Genomic DNA, 18,376 nt, shown 5'->3' with positions numbered 1-18,376 from the left:
AAAAAAAAAAATATTTCAGATGTCCAAATTCTATGTCTGAGCCTCTATCAAACCTGAAAGACAAATCTTTAACGCTAATCTTGGATTTAGCTACTTAAGTCAGTTTATTTCAGGGGCTGTGTAAAGAGCATCACATTGCAAAAACTATCATGGAGTTTGATATCAGTGTGCTGTGTTAGTGAAAATCATTTAGCAGAGATAGTATAGGTCAATGTGCAGGTATTTTAGCATTACTTATTGCTGTCCACATTACTGAAAATAACATTAGCTCATGTTAATTCACCCACTCCTGTTAAAAGAAAGTAGCATAGAGTCAGCATACACAGATGAGACAGATACTGTTTTGCAGTAAATACAATAAAGTTGTGGTTGATCTGCTTGATTGGAAGGATTCCTTAACGTACATGTATGTTTATCTGAAGAGAAAAGGGGATATGAGGCAAATATTTTGCATTTGCAGAATCTCTGAACAGATGTCCCTTTGTGTATATCTGCGCACGCACATGCATAGCCCAGTGGCGTGGCTCTTTGCACAGATGCTTTTATCTGGAATTGTTGCAACCCTGCACACGAATCTTCAATTTATCACTTGATGATAGCACAAGTACCACCTGTGGGTACCTGCCTCTAGGCTGACACAGGGACAATGGCATATGAATTTTGAAAACCGATGGGAATTGGCTTGCCTGGAGTTTCAGATTCTTCCATAGTACTATTTACTATTTATGCCTCTTCTTCCACACCACAGCAATTTTCTGAATTCATAAATGCAGAACAGATTTGCATAAAACACTGTTTTGTCATGTACTCTGATGGTTTTAGTTTATTCTCACTTACACTTCAGCCATGTAACCTAAACGTTTGTTACATGTCAGATATTAGAAACATCAAAAGAGATCAGCCGTTCTGTTACATCGAACAAAAGCCATATTTCACCATGAAGACATTACTTGCAGTAATACTTTCTTAAAAAGGGTCTATCCATACCTGAACTGCATATCTGTATGGGAAGTTCCACTGTGTAGGTTTTAAGTGGCTGCAGCATTAATTGACTTGATCTCTTCATTGTATTTTCAGGTTCGTATTTTTACCTATCTGATTGGAAGAGAAGCTGCTTTTGCTGATAACCTGAAGTGGATGGCCTGTGCTAACAAAGGTTAGTTAACCTTCAACTGTGAAAGCCTTGCTTTCAAAAACTGTATCACTGGGTCTTCCTGAATAATTGACCTGTTTTACAGGTACAGTGCCACTGACAACTAATCAAAGAGGATGGGTTGTTTTTTTCCAGGATGAAAAAAACTTATTTATCCATAGCATGTAATTTAAAATATATTTTCTTTTTTAAAACATCTGAATCTTTTTAAGATGTGGTCTTAAATTTTAGTTCAGACACCAAACCTTAGTTTCAAATTGGTTGTCCTGTTGTAGCTGTTACTACTTGGTCACAGTTACTTTGGTACCTAAGAACACTGGGTGTGAGTCCTGTTGAGTTAGGCGTGGAATGTAAAACACCAGACATCCTGTCCCTTGAGGACCTGACAGTGTAATTGAAAAAACGGGTTTATATTCTGTAAGAAGGGGCATTAAAACATGTAAGATGCTGAGATGCTACAGTAAAATGATTGACTAATATAAGTAAATAAGTAAGAATGATTCAGAGGTTAAAAAAAAAAAGTGCACACAAAAAACTAATTACTCTTCAGGTTTTCTCTTGGAAAACAAAAAACAAACAAACAAAACCAAAACAAACAAAAAACAACAACAACAACAGCAACAACAAAACTTCCTTTGTGCCACATTATATTATGATGAATTGCATCAGGTGCTATCCATTTAGTCATTATTTCTTTAACTACTGTTATGTCCAGCTGATGGAAATTACTTAGTTTGAAGTCTTGTCTTAATCAGCTAATATTACACCATAATTTAGTTTAAGTAATAGTATAAGAATCCTTTGAAGCATCTTTTTGAAGGCAATTTAATCAACAAAATCTTTTAGCTTTTTAGCCCTGCTGTTCAGATTCATAAAGATCTAAGTACAGAAACTCAGAAATTAGGACCAGGCAATAGAGACTGCGTCACTAGATCATCTGGTCCATGTCTTTATTCTCAGAGGGGTCACCTTTATCATTCTTCAGGACTACTTTGTTCTTTTCAGAGCCATGTTGCTTCCAGTTAGAATCTTACAAAGTAGATCAACTAAACAGTTTAATGCAGCTTAATGACTGTTTCTTCTATACATTTATTTATTTATTTATTACTGTTTAGTAGGTACAATACCTGTTTTCTGGTAGCTTATAATTCAAAAAGTCTTTTACCTCTAATTAGTAAATAAATGATTTCTTACAGCTTTGAAAATCATAATTGGATTCAGCATAAATAGTCATGTCAGCCAGTATGGATTTAGAGTTTTTTCCTTTACAATTTTCAGCTAGAGCTCACCCATTTTCTTTTAGTGAAAGGAGGGATTACAGCGCAGACAGATGAGCAGTATAGTAAAGCTGGTCTAAAGATTGGCTATATGGCTGGACTGCAGTTTACTACTTGCATGGATGGGCCAAAGTATGTTGTTGTCACTGAGGGTCGATGGCCCTAAAATCAATTTTCCTTGCAGTGATTTTCCCCTTGGAAGCACAACATAGATGAAAGCTGTTTGCAGGTTTTACAGCTGACTGGACTGTGGACAGCAGTCCTTTCCATCAAAAAGGGTCACAGGGGAAATTCATACCACCTTGTATTTAGCTTCTAGATTCTGATGGTGAAACCTTCAACAACATAACTTCACCCCTCCCCTTTTGCTGTTACATTTCTGTGTATAAGTAGGGCATATTTAGAGGGAGTTCACTTGATGAAGCAAAACATCAAACCATTTTAAATACATTAAAACATTCAGGAGCCCCAGTGACCCTCTAGAGTGGTTTGTGCAATTCAGTCTTCGGTATCATGAAAGTGTACATGAAGGAAAAGAATTAAGATTTACTAACATCCTCAAGTGAACAAAAATAAGATTTTCCTAAATGCACAGCATGCATGTGCCAGATTCTAAAGTAAGCACTTACTACCTTTCCCTCAGCAGTCACTTCCAGTAGAAAGCTGTAAGAGAAAGATGGGAGTTAATGTGTTACTGACTAACAAAACAGACAGCATTAAATGCCCCCCACTCCCCAGGAAATTTCTCTATGCATTAGCAATTTGACAGCCTCTGTTCAGAATGTTTATTAATTACCCAGCATCGCTGCGGCTGGCATATTGCAAAATGGATAAAGGAGGGGATTCATCAGTACAAAGGAGCAGAAGCTGGGAAAGCACTGAAGAAAAAATGCTTTGCATATCAGAGGTCTGATAGTGGCTATCTAACTGCCAGCAGAGGACAGATCAGCCCTGAGGCAAATTGTGCCCCAGCTGTAGCAGTTTATAGACTATTGTATTAGCAGAGAAGAGTTGCTTACAGGAAGCCCCAGTCACATCCATTCCCGTTAATAGCATGACCCCAGCACCTCCTGCACTCTGGGCTATTGTGGGGAGTGGCAGGCAGCCAGCTACAGATACTGTTCACCTGCTTGAGAGGCCTCTTAGGAGGAGGGGGTGAATTCTCCATGGGAGCTTTACAGCTGCAGTGAAACAATGAATTCCCCCTCGGTCCCTATGCAAAGAGGATTTTTTTTTTTTTAATTCTGATGTTTTATTAGTTGCAATAGTATTGCATTTATTTTACATGGGTCCAGAAAATGAAAAGTGCTGCACTCTGTGTAAAAAAAAAATAAATAAATCGTTTGGAGGCATTTTTAAAAGTTCCATGTCTAATGTTGGACATTTTAGAGGAAAGGAATCTATCCAAAAACTGCAATGGACTGTGTAATATAGAAAGGCAGAGCATAAGCATCTGTGTTTAACTACATTGTTATATGTATCTCATACTTGTCATTACCAAATCTTACTCATTTCCCTCACAAGTTTTTCTTGCTGGGGACAAAAATTAGTGCTGACTGCAAGGAGCTCTGGGGTAGCATAATTCACACACCAGAGGACTAAGAAGCAGGTGTTAGAATGCAAAAATTTAAGCACAGGTTTGCTGCTGTTGTTTACATGGCCTCAGCAGCTGTGCTCAGAATTTCAGAGCATGTCTTTATCTGATGATAAAACCTTGGTATAGGAAGAGTAAGGTTTTTAAACCCATTTGATCTCTGGATAGGAGTTTAATTTATCAGTGTTAGGAAGCTAATTTCTGTGAGGTTTGACATTTGTTACACACAGTTATGAACACATGAATCATCAACATGTCTAAATGTACCAGGGAAAATGAACTAAGAATACTACCCAATGCTGTCTCTAGCTATGCTATAGTAACTTTTGGTGGAGTTTTCTCAACAGGAGAAAGTCCAAAACCAAATACTAGAACAAGCGTCAAAATATGGGAAAGGTAATTTGTGTAGCTTTTGCAATTCCTTTCTCTTTTCTGTAATAGAGGCTAAAACAATAGGAAAACAACCTTTTATATAAATAAGTAGATAGATGAACCATAAATTCATAAAAGATAGCTAACTTCATATTAAATGACTCATGGAAATGATAAAATCTTTGTTAAGTTTTCCTAATGTGAATTACAAAAGCATGCAAACCATATTTGTAAGGATACAAACCATATTTAAACAGACTAAATCTTCAAGGAACTTTGCAAAGATTGAAAATGAAACTCACATTATAAAATTAAATTATAAAAAACCTAGAGATCACATTATAAAAAATCTAGAGAGAATCCATATGGTTGACACCATCTTCATCTAAGACTTGTCTTTTGCATATCTTTAGCAGCAATTTTTACATTTCTTTAAACTTAGTTATTTGAAACTAACCAATTAAAAAGAATAAAGTATTTAACATTCTTTCTTTCAACTTTCCTTCTGTTGCAGCCTGATATATGATCTGTGAAATACAGAAATGATTTATTTTTTTTTTTTTTTCACACTAAACTCTTTTTCCTCCACTTGCTAACCTTGACTCCTCTAGCTGTCATACTCTCTGTCATACTCTCTGGCAAGGAGCACTGCACAGCTAGCCTGCAACTACATGCATGCCAGTATACACGTGCTGTTTTACCATCTGGCTCCTTTCAAACAGGATGCTCAATGTCACTTTCAATCTGGGCAGAGCCACAAATTTTCATTTGTCTTTGAGACCTTTATTTTTTCAAGTTTGTTCAAAATTGATTCAGAATAACAGAGACTGAATCATTATCTCTGTTAGTCTTAGGAAATAGGGATAAGAAATTGTTCTCTCTATTGTGCAGTTTAGGGATACATTTTGCAAGTACTACAGCAAGAAATGAATACTTTGAATGTAACATGCTGCCTGAAGAGTTTTGTGATATTATGTAAGGTGTTATATCAGATACGAGAAAAGGAATTCTTAAAAACACTACAAGGAGAAATATCTAATGTAATATCCATCCATGTTAACTATACTTGTGAATAAACTGCTTAAGTAGGTGTCTGCTCAAGTTGGCTGTTCTTAGTCCAGATGGATCTCTTCTAAACAAACAATAACACACCACCACCAAAAACCCTACAATGTTCACTATTATCAGTGTCTTGTAATGTGTATCAGACTTTGAAGTGTTACCAAACAATTTTTTTCACTTGAAAAACTGACATTAAAACTTTCAGGATGCAATCAGAGTAAATTCCAGCAAGGTATTCTCTATCTGAAAAGTAACTTATAAACTGTGATTAAACAAATTTCCAGGCATAGACAAGTGTTTTTTAAATGAGCCTTTGAGATTTTGAATTTAATTGAAGTATGACATTAAAAAGTGTTAACTAACTGATTTCAACATGTATGGGTGTGAAAGTACTGTTTGATTAAAAATGACCTTGTTATCGCCTTAGATGCAATGCCAATTTTTCAAGCAGTTAATCTGCTCTGACATTTTAGACATTATTTAATATATATTAAGGGAATAAGTACACATGTTACCACTTTGTTCACTGTACAATACTTAGTGCAAGCAGATCTCTGCTCCATTTACAGTGTTCCATTGCACACTGCTGTAAGAGAAGTGCAAATATTGGCATGATATGTACTTGTTGTGATTTAACCCGGTCAGCAGCTAAGCACCACGCAGCCATTTGCTCAACTTCCCCACTCCCTCTCTGGGATGGGGGAGAAGAACGGGATAGTGAAGCCTGTGAGTTGAGATAAAGACAGTTTATTAAGACAGGAAAATAATAATAATAATAATAATAATAATAATAATAATAATAATAATAATAATAATAATAATAGTACTAATAATGTGTATGAAACAAGTGATGCCCAGTGCAATTGCTCACCACCTGCTGACCGATGCCCAGCCTAACCCTGGCAGTCCGGCCTCTGCCACCCTGGCTAGCCACCCCTATATATTGTTCAGCATGATGTCAGATGGTATGGAATACCCCTTTGGCCAGTTTGGGTCAGCTGTCCTGGGTCTGTCCCCTCCCAGCTCCTGCTGCACCCCCAGCCTGCCCGCTGGCAGGACAGAGCGAGAAGCTGAGATGTCCTTGGCTTGGTGTAAGCACTGCTCTGCAACAATTAAAGCATCAGCATGTTATCAGCACTCCTCTCATCCCAATCCAAAACATGGCACCATTCCAGGTACGAGGAGGAAAATCAACTCTATCCCAACTGAAACCAGGACAGTACTGAAAAGTTCATGAGCTAAACAGAACAAATAATACTGGAGTGGTGATATAAAATTGCATAGAAAACACTGGAACAAAACAATGACTAAGTCTGGTCTCTAAGGGCAATTATGGTTGTCATGGGGACAATTGAAAGTATGTATTTGGTAGCAGGAGAACAGGAGAGGTGAACATAACTGGAGGTCCCCTGTTGCACGTCTCCCACAAATAAATGAGCAGTGTTTTGTGTGCTCTTTCCTTTTAGTGATCTGAATCCTGATTTGCAGACACTGTACACTATTTTAAGTAGAAGGAAGAAAGGCAAAAGGCTTAGTAGTCTACTTTTGCCTCTGCCTTATTTTTCTGATTTTTTGTGAGTGACCTTGATTTTTGAGTATGCAACTTGAGATGTGAACAATGCTGAACAAATGGCTTCCAATATTGGTTCTCTTTTGAGGTTTCTGAAATGAGGCATACCAGAATTCAGACACTCAGAACTGCTGTAAGGAAAGTGTAGATCACCTGCTGTAAAATGAGGGGTCCACACAGTTCTAGTGTATTTTGAATCCTTGACTGAAAGGTTTATAAGCCACAGTGTGTAAATATATATACATATGTGTGTATATATATAAGTTATAAAGTTACGTGAATAGCTTGTATTGACATTCATTTACACCAAATGAAAAGGACCAGATAGTGAAATATCCCTTATTACCCACACATTTTGATTTGGGAGTCTCAGCAGTGACAAAATTGGAGGAGGCAGCATTTCTGGAAGAGTAATTTAAACATTGCATTTTCTCATAAGTGTTCTAAGGCAATAATTCATAAAATCATGCTATATATGTATTTTTTATTATTTTCAACATGGAACTGAATTCATACATAGAATTCTGCTTTTTCAAGTACAGGTTTCCTAATTAAACTTATGTCAATCAATTTACTCTGTCAGAAAATATTTTCAAAACCTGAGGCAAAAAAAAACGCACTTGCCTTAATATTATGTTTAGCATTCAGTTAACCTCCTCACATAATACTAGACTTAACAGAAAAAAAAAATTAAATAAAATCCTTTAAGTAGAATCCTGAATATTTGAACAGTATACTGTATGCTGTATTACGAGCATAGTATATAGTACATGATGAGTTTGAATACTATACTAATATACTATGAATATCTGACTTGATAGTATAGTAAAATTGATTATGGGAAAAAACTTTTTTCTTATTGAGTTGAAAATATTCCTTAAACAACTTATATGAATTGTCATTTTATAGATCTCTGCCCTTAAGTCTGTCCTTACACTGTGTTTTAATATATACATGTAAATCTATGGCTGGGATGAGATGGAATTTATGTAGAAACATCAGTTTTGTGCTGCACAAATTATTGGCAAATGTACCAAATCAGAAAGTTCTAGCTTTCAGACCACAGAGCACCCTTGCAACCTTGCTAGGCCTGGCCCTGTTTATAATAAACACAGCTCAAAAGTTCTTTCAAGCTGCCAAGTTTTCTGCTGAAGCTTGATACTGCAGCTCCACAGAAGATATGATCATATCAAAAGACTAAAATTGCATCGAGACCTTTCATGAAAATTCCATATTGTTCTTTTCTCACTAAAGGAAATGAATTTATACTAAGGGCATTTGATGCAGTTAAGTAAGGCCTGATGGAACTTGAAATTTGGCCTTGAAATTTGTCAGTCCTTTGTAACCCTTTCATGATGTGGGCTCCAGATGCCAAGGTCACTGTGTTGTAAAGGTAATTGACGTCTAAGCAATGGTAAGGAAGTGGTGACAGCTCAAACAGCTGTGGCCTCTGCTGTTCTCAGTGTTCTCAGTTTGTAGGAGATGTTTCAAAGGATTAATAAAGCTGTGAATACTTAGCCAAGCAATTCTAGTTGCAGTCTCCATTCCCGGTGACCTGGGAAAATAACCTATTGCTGTTATCTGAGGTTTAGTAACATTCTACAAGGATGAGCATTTTAGAACATTGACAGCTACTGTTTTGTGTCTGTAGTTCTAATCAGTAATGCTGCTTGAAACCAGACAAACTTTGGATGAGATGTTTTTGTACAAAGGTATTGATACCAGTTTATATTTTTAAAGTGTGCACCATTTAGAAACAAAAAATCCCCAAACTTCTTTACCATCAAGCAACAAAAGTTTTCTGGAAATAGAGAGTTTGGGACAGGCCATGCAGTGATTTATAGTAGTTTTGGGAAACTTGCTCTCCAAGAATGGCTGAGAGTTTTACAGACTTCTTTCACTGGTTACTACTGCTTGAGGGGCTGCTTCTGATAAAACATTCCTTCATTGCATTTCTCCTTTGCAAATAAAGAAGCAGAAAAAAAAAAAAAGACAAAAAAAAAAAAAAAAGACATAATGTATCATACTTCTTGTTGAAATCTTCTTTAATTTGTTCTGCCTGGTTTATAACTTCAAATTGTGTGTTTTCACAGGCTTTTTTACTCAGATTTCTACCTTAGCTGATGTTCAAGAGAATGTCATGGAATACCTCCACGTTCTTAGCCGACCAAAGGTTATTGACCAAGAGCATGATGTAGTATGGACTGAAGCATATATTGACAGCACTGTAAGTCTGCATAAGGAAGTATTTAATATAGGCTTACTACATATAATTAGGAATTCTGAGTAAAACTGTTGTGGTAAAAACACTAGTTGTGTATTTCTGTCACTGGAATGCTCCAATTCTATGTGAAAATCATGATTTGATATCTTTGTTACAATCAAATAGTTTGAATTAACTTCAGCAGATATTTATACATTGTAAGTTACATAGAAAAAATGAAACAAACATGAGTCACAGCATCATTTTTGAATTTATGACCTCGGAATGTACATTTTTCTTACTAAAAACAGACATTGAACAGAAATTGATTGGATTGAGTAACCATTTCTTCTATATGTTTTAAACCATGTACATGTAGAATATATGAATAAGTCAGTATAAAAACAGATTGACTAGAATCAATATTTTTAGTATAGAATGGTGGATGAACAGCTAGGTGACAACTGTGATGTCCTGGGGGAAGAACAGCTAGAAGATTCTGCCTTTCATTGTGGATTGACTGGGTGATCTGTTAACAAATTTGTCGCAACCTTCTAATTTTAACTTGATATCCTTGTGAAACATTAGAGTTAAAGCAGAATTTTCTGTTATGCAGTGACTGAGTACACCATCTTTTTTAATATCATTAAGGGTTGTTCATTTTCATGAGTTGATCTAAAATAGCTTTTAGTTTATTTTCTTTTTTTTTTTTTTTTTTTTTAATCCAATTAAAGTATTTTGGTTTGGTTCTATGTTATCCATAGAACAAGTGTTTGCAGCAAATATCTGTCATGTGGTACAATATGATGCCAAGTATATAATGTAATGAATAGAAGATCACAGATGACTAATGGCAAAATTGTTTTCTTCTTTTTCTTCTATATACCTCTGGAAAAATACGGCAAGGCAGGAAAAATGCACCAGCTTCACATTTTTTTTTTTTTATTAATGTGATTTCTCATTTGTTTTGAAAGTCTGGAATGCTTTCAGAAGATTTAAATTGATGCAAAAATATTTAAAAAAAAAAATCACAAAAATGAAACCAAAAAACCGACAACTATGATGTGAATAGTTTTGCTTCATCTTCTCGTTTGTTTGGGTCTTTCCTATTCTTCAGCTGATGCTATTTGTAATATAAAATAAATACTAAAACTGTAGCTACTCAGAAGAAACAAAAACTTGCACGGACATTAAGGTTTTATTCTTTCGGAGCGACCTTACTCATCTCTATTCCTTTTTTTAAGAAGGTGTTAATCCAGTTTCTTCTGTGTTCTCCTTCTGTTATTGATACACAACAGGGTGAGAAGAAAACTACCCCTTTTTCATTTCATGAAATGGGGAGATGACTAAGAAAATCTGTTTCTCATTCACCTCTTGGTTTTTAAATGCTTGAAGTAATCAATGTGTATATGTTAAAGGGAGTTTGTCTTTTTGCTAGAGAGAATAGTAGAAAAAGATCCATGTAATTGGTGTTTTAGTGCAACTAACCTTTTTGCTCTTGGCCTTTGAATCTTGGATTAAAATTGTTGTTGCAAATGAAATTCATCTTTCTCAACACCAAGTTCTTCCTTTTCCCAAGAAAGTACAGAGTTCTGTTTCAGAATTAATTTTACACTTCACTCTCTTTCTGCTTTTTTAGCCTGTATTTCCACTGCAGGGAGGAATATATTCAGAAAACTTAGTCTAACTTTTGGTAATTCTCCCCTAAATTATGGAAATTCTCAGCAAAATGAAGAATGTAATATTATGTTAAATACTAACTGGATGAGAGAAAGGCTGTGGATATGGTCTACCTTGACTTCAGTAAGGCTTTTGACACTGTTTCCCACAGTGTTCTCCTCGAGAAACTGGCTGCTTGTGGCTTGCACTGGCATATGCTTTGTTGGGTTAAAAACTGGCTGCATAGCTGGGCCCAAAGAGTTGTGGTGAATGGAGTCAAATCCAGTTGGAGGCCGGTTACTAGTGGAGTCCCACAGGGATCAATACTGGGTCCACTCCTCTTTAGTATCTTTATCGATGATCTGGATGAAGGGATCGAGTGCTTACCCTCAGTAAGTTCGCAGATGACATCAAGGTAGGTGCGTGTGTCGATCTGCTTGAGGGTAGGAAGGCTCTGCAGGAAGATCTGGATAGGCCGGACCAATGGGCTGAGGCCAACTGTATGAAGTTGAACAAGGCCAAGTGCCGGGTCCTGCACCTGGGGTACAACAACCCCAAGCAGAGCTACAGGCTGGGAGATGAGTGGTTGGAAAGTTGCCTGGCGGAGAAGGACCTGGGAGTATTGGTTGATAGTCGGCTGAATATGAGCCAGCAGTGTGCTCAGGTGACCAAGAAGGCCAACAGCATCCTGGCTTGCATAAGAAGCAGTGTGACCAGCAGGTCTAGGGAAGTGATTGTCCCCCTGTACTCGGCTCTGGTGAGGCCGCACCTCGAGTACTGTGTTCAGTTTTGGGCCCCTCGCTACAAGAAGGACATCGAGGTGCTTGAGCGGGTGCAGAGAAGGGCGACGAAGCTGGTGAGGGGCCTGGAGAACAAGTCCTATGAGGAGCAGCTGAGGGAGCTGGGATTTTTCAGCCTGGAGAAGAGGAGGCTCAGAAGTGACCTTATCGCTCTCTATAGGTACATCAAAGGAGGCTGTAGTGAGGTGGGGTCTGGTCTGTCCTACCATGTGCCTTGTGACAGGACGAGGGGGAATGGTCGAAAGTTGTGCCAGGGAAGATTTAGGTTGGATATTAGGAAGAACTTCTTTACTGAGAGGGTTGTTAGGCATTGGAATGGGCTGCCCAGGGAAGTGGTGGAGTCACCATCCCTGGAGGTCTTTAAAAGACATTTAGATTTATAGTTTAGTGATATGGTTTGGTGGAGGACTTGATAGTGTTAGGTCAGAGGTTGGACTCGATGATCTTGGAGGTCTCTTCCAACCTAGATGAACCGCTGTGATTCTGTTTCTCGCTTCGGCAGCAACCTCTGTGATTCTGTTGATACAGCAGGCGTGTGTAGATGCAAGTGCATAGCTCAGAACACTAGAGGGAGCATGGGGCAGGGATGTTGGATGAGAAAATGAAATTAAAAAAAACAAAACAAAACAAACACAGTGATGTTGTATTCTTGAATGAAGGAACTACTTTAACCCAAATGCTAGCTCTTTTACTCCAAAACAACACCATTTCAAGTTCTGCTCTCTCTCTCTCTCTCTTTTTTTTTTTTTTTAATTTTTTTTTTTATTCTTTTGGCTAAGTCTAATTAACATCCCTATGCACATACACACACACATTTATAAATGTCTGAGAGCTCCACTCAGGGTCTTAATGTGTTGGATGGTACAAGAAAACAGATTTAAAACCAGAATACAGTGATCTGCTTAGCTGCAAACCACCTCTCTCCCCTTCCCTCCCATTAAAAAAAAAGAAAAGAAAAATACCAGGATGAATTGGGGCAGTCAGATACAAAACTCTGGAAATAGCAAAAAAGGCAACCTTATAACAAACCAGATGTGCCTCTGCCTCAGCTAGAGATGCCTGAGAGCTGTTTTCAGAGATCGATTTCTTAGCCATCTCTAGTGTTTTGGCATTAAAGTGCCACCTAAATGGTCCTTCACATCCCATGGCTTGTTGAGTTTTGCAGGCAGTTTTTGTCCCCGCCCCTCCCTGGCTGCCTCTTCGACCCTGATAGCCAAGAAATAGTGTCTTACCAGAAAACTTAAGTGTTCTTACATCAAGCAGTGTCAGAACAACCATGGCTAGATTGCCAGGACCACACATATGGATGTAATCGGTGTCACTGTGTTTTGATGGAGTATACCTTCCCTGTTCTTTTCTCACCAAATATGATCTGCTGTGCTGTTTTAGAGCAAGCAGCAGTATGCTGGAACATACTAGGTAGGATCCAGCCAGAAACATTATCATTGACTTGAAGTCTGACTCTTCTGACATAGGAGTGATGTAATCTTAAAAACATGTCACTGACTCTCAGAAGAATTTAATAAATTTCTGAAATCATTTGAAGTTAGGTTTCTGGAGAACTGGACTGATCCTCGTTGTACTCTGTTCAGGAAGTTACTTGAGAAATGGTCTTTAGAGGCTATCTTGTGCTAATTCCAAGGTCAGCTTCACAACAGTTGGAGTGTAATTCATGCAGCAGGATGGTAGCTTAGGCACTGCCAATACCATTAGACTTAGATGTTAGGATTTTAAAGCATGTAAATATATCAGCTGGTGTGTAGTCTCCAGATTCTGTCCTTTGATTCTATTTTCAACACCATTCCCTAGCATCAATCTCTTTTCCATTTGTACCTCTCTAGTCAGTAGTTTGATATGCACTGGGAGTAAGCTTAGTTGGACCTGTGCAAGTCCATGGGAAAGAGTATTTGGGGTGTGAAGAGTGAGGGGACAGGAAGATCCTTCTTGATGAAGTCTAATAGAAGAAGAGGCCATCTCGCTACGTGTTGGTGTTCAGCTGAGTAGCCTAGAGGTTGTTCTGTAAGAGTTGCAGGTAGGACAGCCATACAGCAGGCCCTAGATGGTGATATTGCTGCTTTAACATCAGTAGGACCTACAAGTACCTAATGCTTTAGAAAATAAAATACCTTAATGAGTGCTTAAAAACAGACGTGGATTTCTAAATGAAAGCTTCCAATGGCACTTTTTGCTGAGTAGATAATAATTATAAAATATAAAAGTATTTCAGGAGGAACATAATGTTAAAACAGTGAATGACTTCTTTTAAGCATATATGCAGCTATAGCAAGTCAATATGAATGACAATATTGGAGGGAAAAAGGAAAAGTGCCTGGGCACTGGGATATTACAGTAAACTGATGTATAGAACTAGTCTCTTGGGGATTCTGATACTTATCTATAAAGTAGGGAAGCCCTTAACTCACTCTCTTGATAGTGTCTGGAATGTGGAGAAATGTTACTTTTTTCTGCAGGGAAAAAAAAAAAAAAAAAAAAAAAAAAAGCCTCCTGAGTTCCTGCTGCTTAAATGCTTACAATTGTCAATTTGTTTATTAACTTGACCTACTTAGACCTTTGCTGACTCTTCCTGGTCAAATTTGTTTCTCATAAGTGTAACTTAGGATATTCTCTGGATCTAATGCACTGTTGAGTTTATCTCCTTCAGGCTATTAGTTTCAAGCTGTGAGCAGATTCAGGCATGCATTATCATGTTGACCCTGCTCAGTTTCCATCTGGAGGATTCCTTTGCATAAAAAGGGCAAATTATTATTTAATATTTTGAGATGACTGGTGCTTCAGAAGTTGAGTTCATTAAAATACAAAAAGCATTCAGAATCGCTACAGGTCATGACTTGTCATAATACGAACTGTGAGTGGTTTTTACTCCATACTCTCCTTCAAGAGTATGTTCATTCTTCATTCACACCATTCACACCTTCTCATAGATGTGCATCAAATTATGGATTTCAGTTTAATTCTACAATTGCTTTAAAAAGATTTTTTTTTTTTTTAAATCTTTTTAAAAGGATTTTTTTTTTTGTAAATATTTTCCAACCAAGAGGCTGATGCTGTGCTAGTAAGGCAACCTGTCCAACAACCTTGTTTCCCCTTATGGTGTCAGTAAGTTGTGGTAGCTCCACTGAACTAAAGCCTATTATGCTATTATGCTTGCCTTTTTTCCATCCAGGAGTTTTGAGTGAGGTATTATACTGTTTACTACTTTTCCCATGCACTCAATTTTCTTTGTGCTCAATGCACAGAAGAGCTTTTATGAAGTAACAAAAATTAAATACTACCCTATTTCCACTATCTTCTATTCCCGGAGATACCTTCAAATACTTTTGGTAGCACCAGTTAATTGTGCTATTATAATAAGTATGTGTAATTAGCATTTTTATCATGGTAAAAGGTTCCCTGGGCCTCTATTTCAAAACTAACTTATAGATCGTAGTACTGGAATGCATTAAAATGCATCAGAGTGTTCAGAATGCTCATGTATATCTACAGCAAGTAAATATTGGTAATCGCTGCAGAACTGAATGTCAGGAAACGTCATTAATCAGCAGCTGCAAAAAGAAAATTTACACACAGGCAGTAAGTTTTTTTTCTTTTTATGTCAGTTTTAAAAATCAGAAAAGAGTTGGTTTTTTTTTTTTTTTTTTTTTTTTTGCTTTTCCTCAGTACTACCTAGGAGTTGGTTACACGATCTAAACTTTCCTTTGTGGTCAGCATCACTTAATCTCTACTGATCAATGGTTCTTTACTAGAACAAGTCAACAACATTGACTGATTCTGAGGTTCCCAAGAAAATTTCCATTTCTTGCTTTGACATTTATTTAAGTGAATTAAATCAGGAAAAGGAAATCCCGTGCTTGGCTATCAGGCATTCCATCAGGTAGGTTTGTTCTTAAAATAAGGTTCTTTAAGCACTGCTTTGTCTGCTATGGATCTACAGTCATCTTTTGACAATATGGGAAAAAAAATAAAAAATAGCCCAGGAAATGCCTTTTCGTCAGCTCTGCAGTCTAAATAAATTTTCCTTTAAAAAAAAAATAAAATTACAATTCTGACTATTTCATCTTTTCCAAGGCTTCTGTAAGAGAATAATTGCAGTTTGAGGATGCACACCATCTGCTCCAGCAATTATGGTCTGCCGTATTTGCACTGGGATCTTATAGGTAGCACTTGAAAAATAACAATGGTGATCAGTGCAGATACTTGTACATGCAACAAAAAAATAAAACCCTGCACATATTTATATATAGGTGCAACATACCTTTAGTCTGATAATTAGTGGGTTGTCTGTGGAAATCTTCACTGACAGTTCAATAAGAACAATCTGTGAGCCATGACTTTTATGATTTCTGTGGCCCAAAATTTCCAGTCACCATAATTAAGCATTCTCATTTGCTACTGAACAGTTCTAATCTCTTTGCTTTACTGCTGAATCTAGAATAAATGAATTACCATTATCAACATTAATTGTTTCAAATTCAGTAAGATCTGTCAACTATCAAAACATAATGAGTGCTCAAGATAGTAAATGTATAAACCTCTCAACTGAATAGAATTAATGCATATTCATTATCTTTTAAGATGCAGCTCAAAAATAACAATGGACTTTTTTTTTTTTTTTTTTTTTTTTTTTTTTTTTTTTTGTTAGCAGATGCACATCTGATTTACTTATGTTAGGCAGCAGGGTGCTAATCAGTGCAAGGAACACTGTGCCACTTTAATTTGAGCTTAGAGCCCTTGCGCACAACACCAGTACAAGAGACATGGTGCAGCGTGTCCCAAAAAAACCACACAATTTGGGAACTGTCCCCCATCCCTGAAATGAAAATCAGGCCATGCACAGGAAAATAAAGATCATAATGACCTGATGGCAATATTGATACTTTAAGAATATGTGTGCTATTCCATACAGTAAATGCAAATAAGGACATGCATAAGCATGGATACCACCTGTGCCTGTACATGATATGTGTGTGTACCTTTTGACTTTTGAAGTAAACTACTTTGATAAATTATGTTTGCTTTAATCCATTGCTAGTGCTGGAACTTATACTACATGATGGCAATTTTCATTTATTTCATTAAGTGCAGAATATGACTATGGAGAGCTAATTGCTAGTTGTCAAAACCACTAGAAAAAAATGTTGTAAGGAAATAGCAATATTTATTTTAATGAATTAACACTTTTCATGTGTATAGACATATATAGTATTTGTACTATAAAATGCTATACAATATACATCAAAAAGATGTTTAAAACATCAAAAACACAAACAAAAACAAAAGTCATGCACTTAAAGAGGAACATAAAATTTCCTGCTGGGGATGTGGAACATGGAATGCCATCTGTATTATATGGCACTGAGAAAACTGATTATGTTTGGACCTCTATTTCATAGCAGATGGGTTCATTAAATTTAATAGCCTCCAGAGCCTTTAGAAACAGTGTTAAAAACATGTGGAACATGCTGAGACACTTCACTTCTCGCCCCACAGTCATTATAACTCTGGCACAGACTATAAATATTACAGTACTTTATTTCCATTGAAACGGTTTACTATTAAAATTATTTTTTCTAGTGTACATTTGCATGAGAAATACAGAATGAAAATCCTACTTTTTCAGGCTTGAGGTATGCAATTGATTTCTTTAAATGCATTTTACAGTTCTTTGCACTTGGAGGCTTTGATATAGAACTTATTTTTATCTTCTTCCTGCAACATCATCAAGCAGCTGTAATGCCACCACAAAGTTCGGTCTTAAGCAGCTCTGCTCCCAGTGTGGTGCAAGTAAGACAAGCATTATATTAGTGCATACAAATCAGAGCTGTGTTATGTCTTGTCTTCTAGCTTCATGTAGATTCTCTTCTAGTGTTTTATATAATAGGGTAACTTTAACTTTTGTCTCTGTTCATCTTTCATAACTGGAGCAAATAGACACTAAATATTTAATTTCAAAGCAGAGCAGTTCCTGCAGAAATGTTTCTTAGAGTAAAAACTCAGTTCTTTCTTAAAATATTCTCAGAATTTGATTACTAAGGGAATATTTCATAGCTCTTTACTTTTTGATTTTCAATTATTTCAAATGAGAACAGGGAAATTTTAGTTATTTAATATACTTAAGCTTAGATGTTTTAGATGTTTGTGTTTTGACAATTGTCTAATGTTCTTCCACCTTGCATTTACAAGTTCTAATGTTTAAAGTAATATATTTCTGTTTCACAAATTGTCATATTTGATAGTGATTTTTTTTTCCAGAAAATACACCAGTGACACTATAAATGTATCACATTTATCCTACAATGCAGTTCTCAGTAATGCACCATTTCTGTTTCCTTTTCCAGTGAATGATGTGGCCATCCACAGTCTCTTTTGCTGTTTTCTAAGGTCACACTTGTTTTTAGTTTGTTCTGACCTTTTTAATGAAAATTTTCTCCTTCACAACACTGACTCCAATTTTGTCACTGACCATTGCTGATATTATTACCAGGAACTCCAAAACCACTAAAAACCTACTATGGTAGAAGATGTATGACAAGATTAAATAATCATGACTTCCTAATATAATTTACATTCAAAATATTAGGTAAGAGTTACTAGTTGTTTAGAAGGGGTGAAAAGAATAGTGTAAAGACACAGTAGAGGTCAACACAATAAGCAACAATCTGTCTATA

General features: G+C 36.6%; 1 protein-coding gene across 1 annotated transcript in view; it reads left to right on the top strand.

The window, feature by feature from the left end:
• CACNA2D3 (calcium voltage-gated channel auxiliary subunit alpha2delta 3) overlaps positions 1 to 18,376 on the top strand; it is a gene marked incomplete at both ends in the record, with an annotated part of 463,508 nt that overhangs the window by 283,751 nt on the left and 161,381 nt on the right. The window contains 2 exons of the mRNA XM_084292978.1: positions 1,078 to 1,156; positions 9,122 to 9,255. Coding sequence (XP_084149104.1) covers positions 1,078 to 1,156; positions 9,122 to 9,255 — 213 coding nt within the window. The remainder of the gene's footprint in view (positions 1 to 1,077; positions 1,157 to 9,121; positions 9,256 to 18,376) is intronic.

Source organism: Netta rufina (genome assembly GCF_964035555.1).
Source record: "Netta rufina genome assembly, chromosome: 10".
Taxonomy (NCBI): Eukaryota; Metazoa; Chordata; class Aves; order Anseriformes; family Anatidae; genus Netta; species Netta rufina.
The sequence above is the reverse complement of the archived record's forward strand: the minus strand, read 5'-3'. Positions and strand labels throughout refer to the sequence as shown.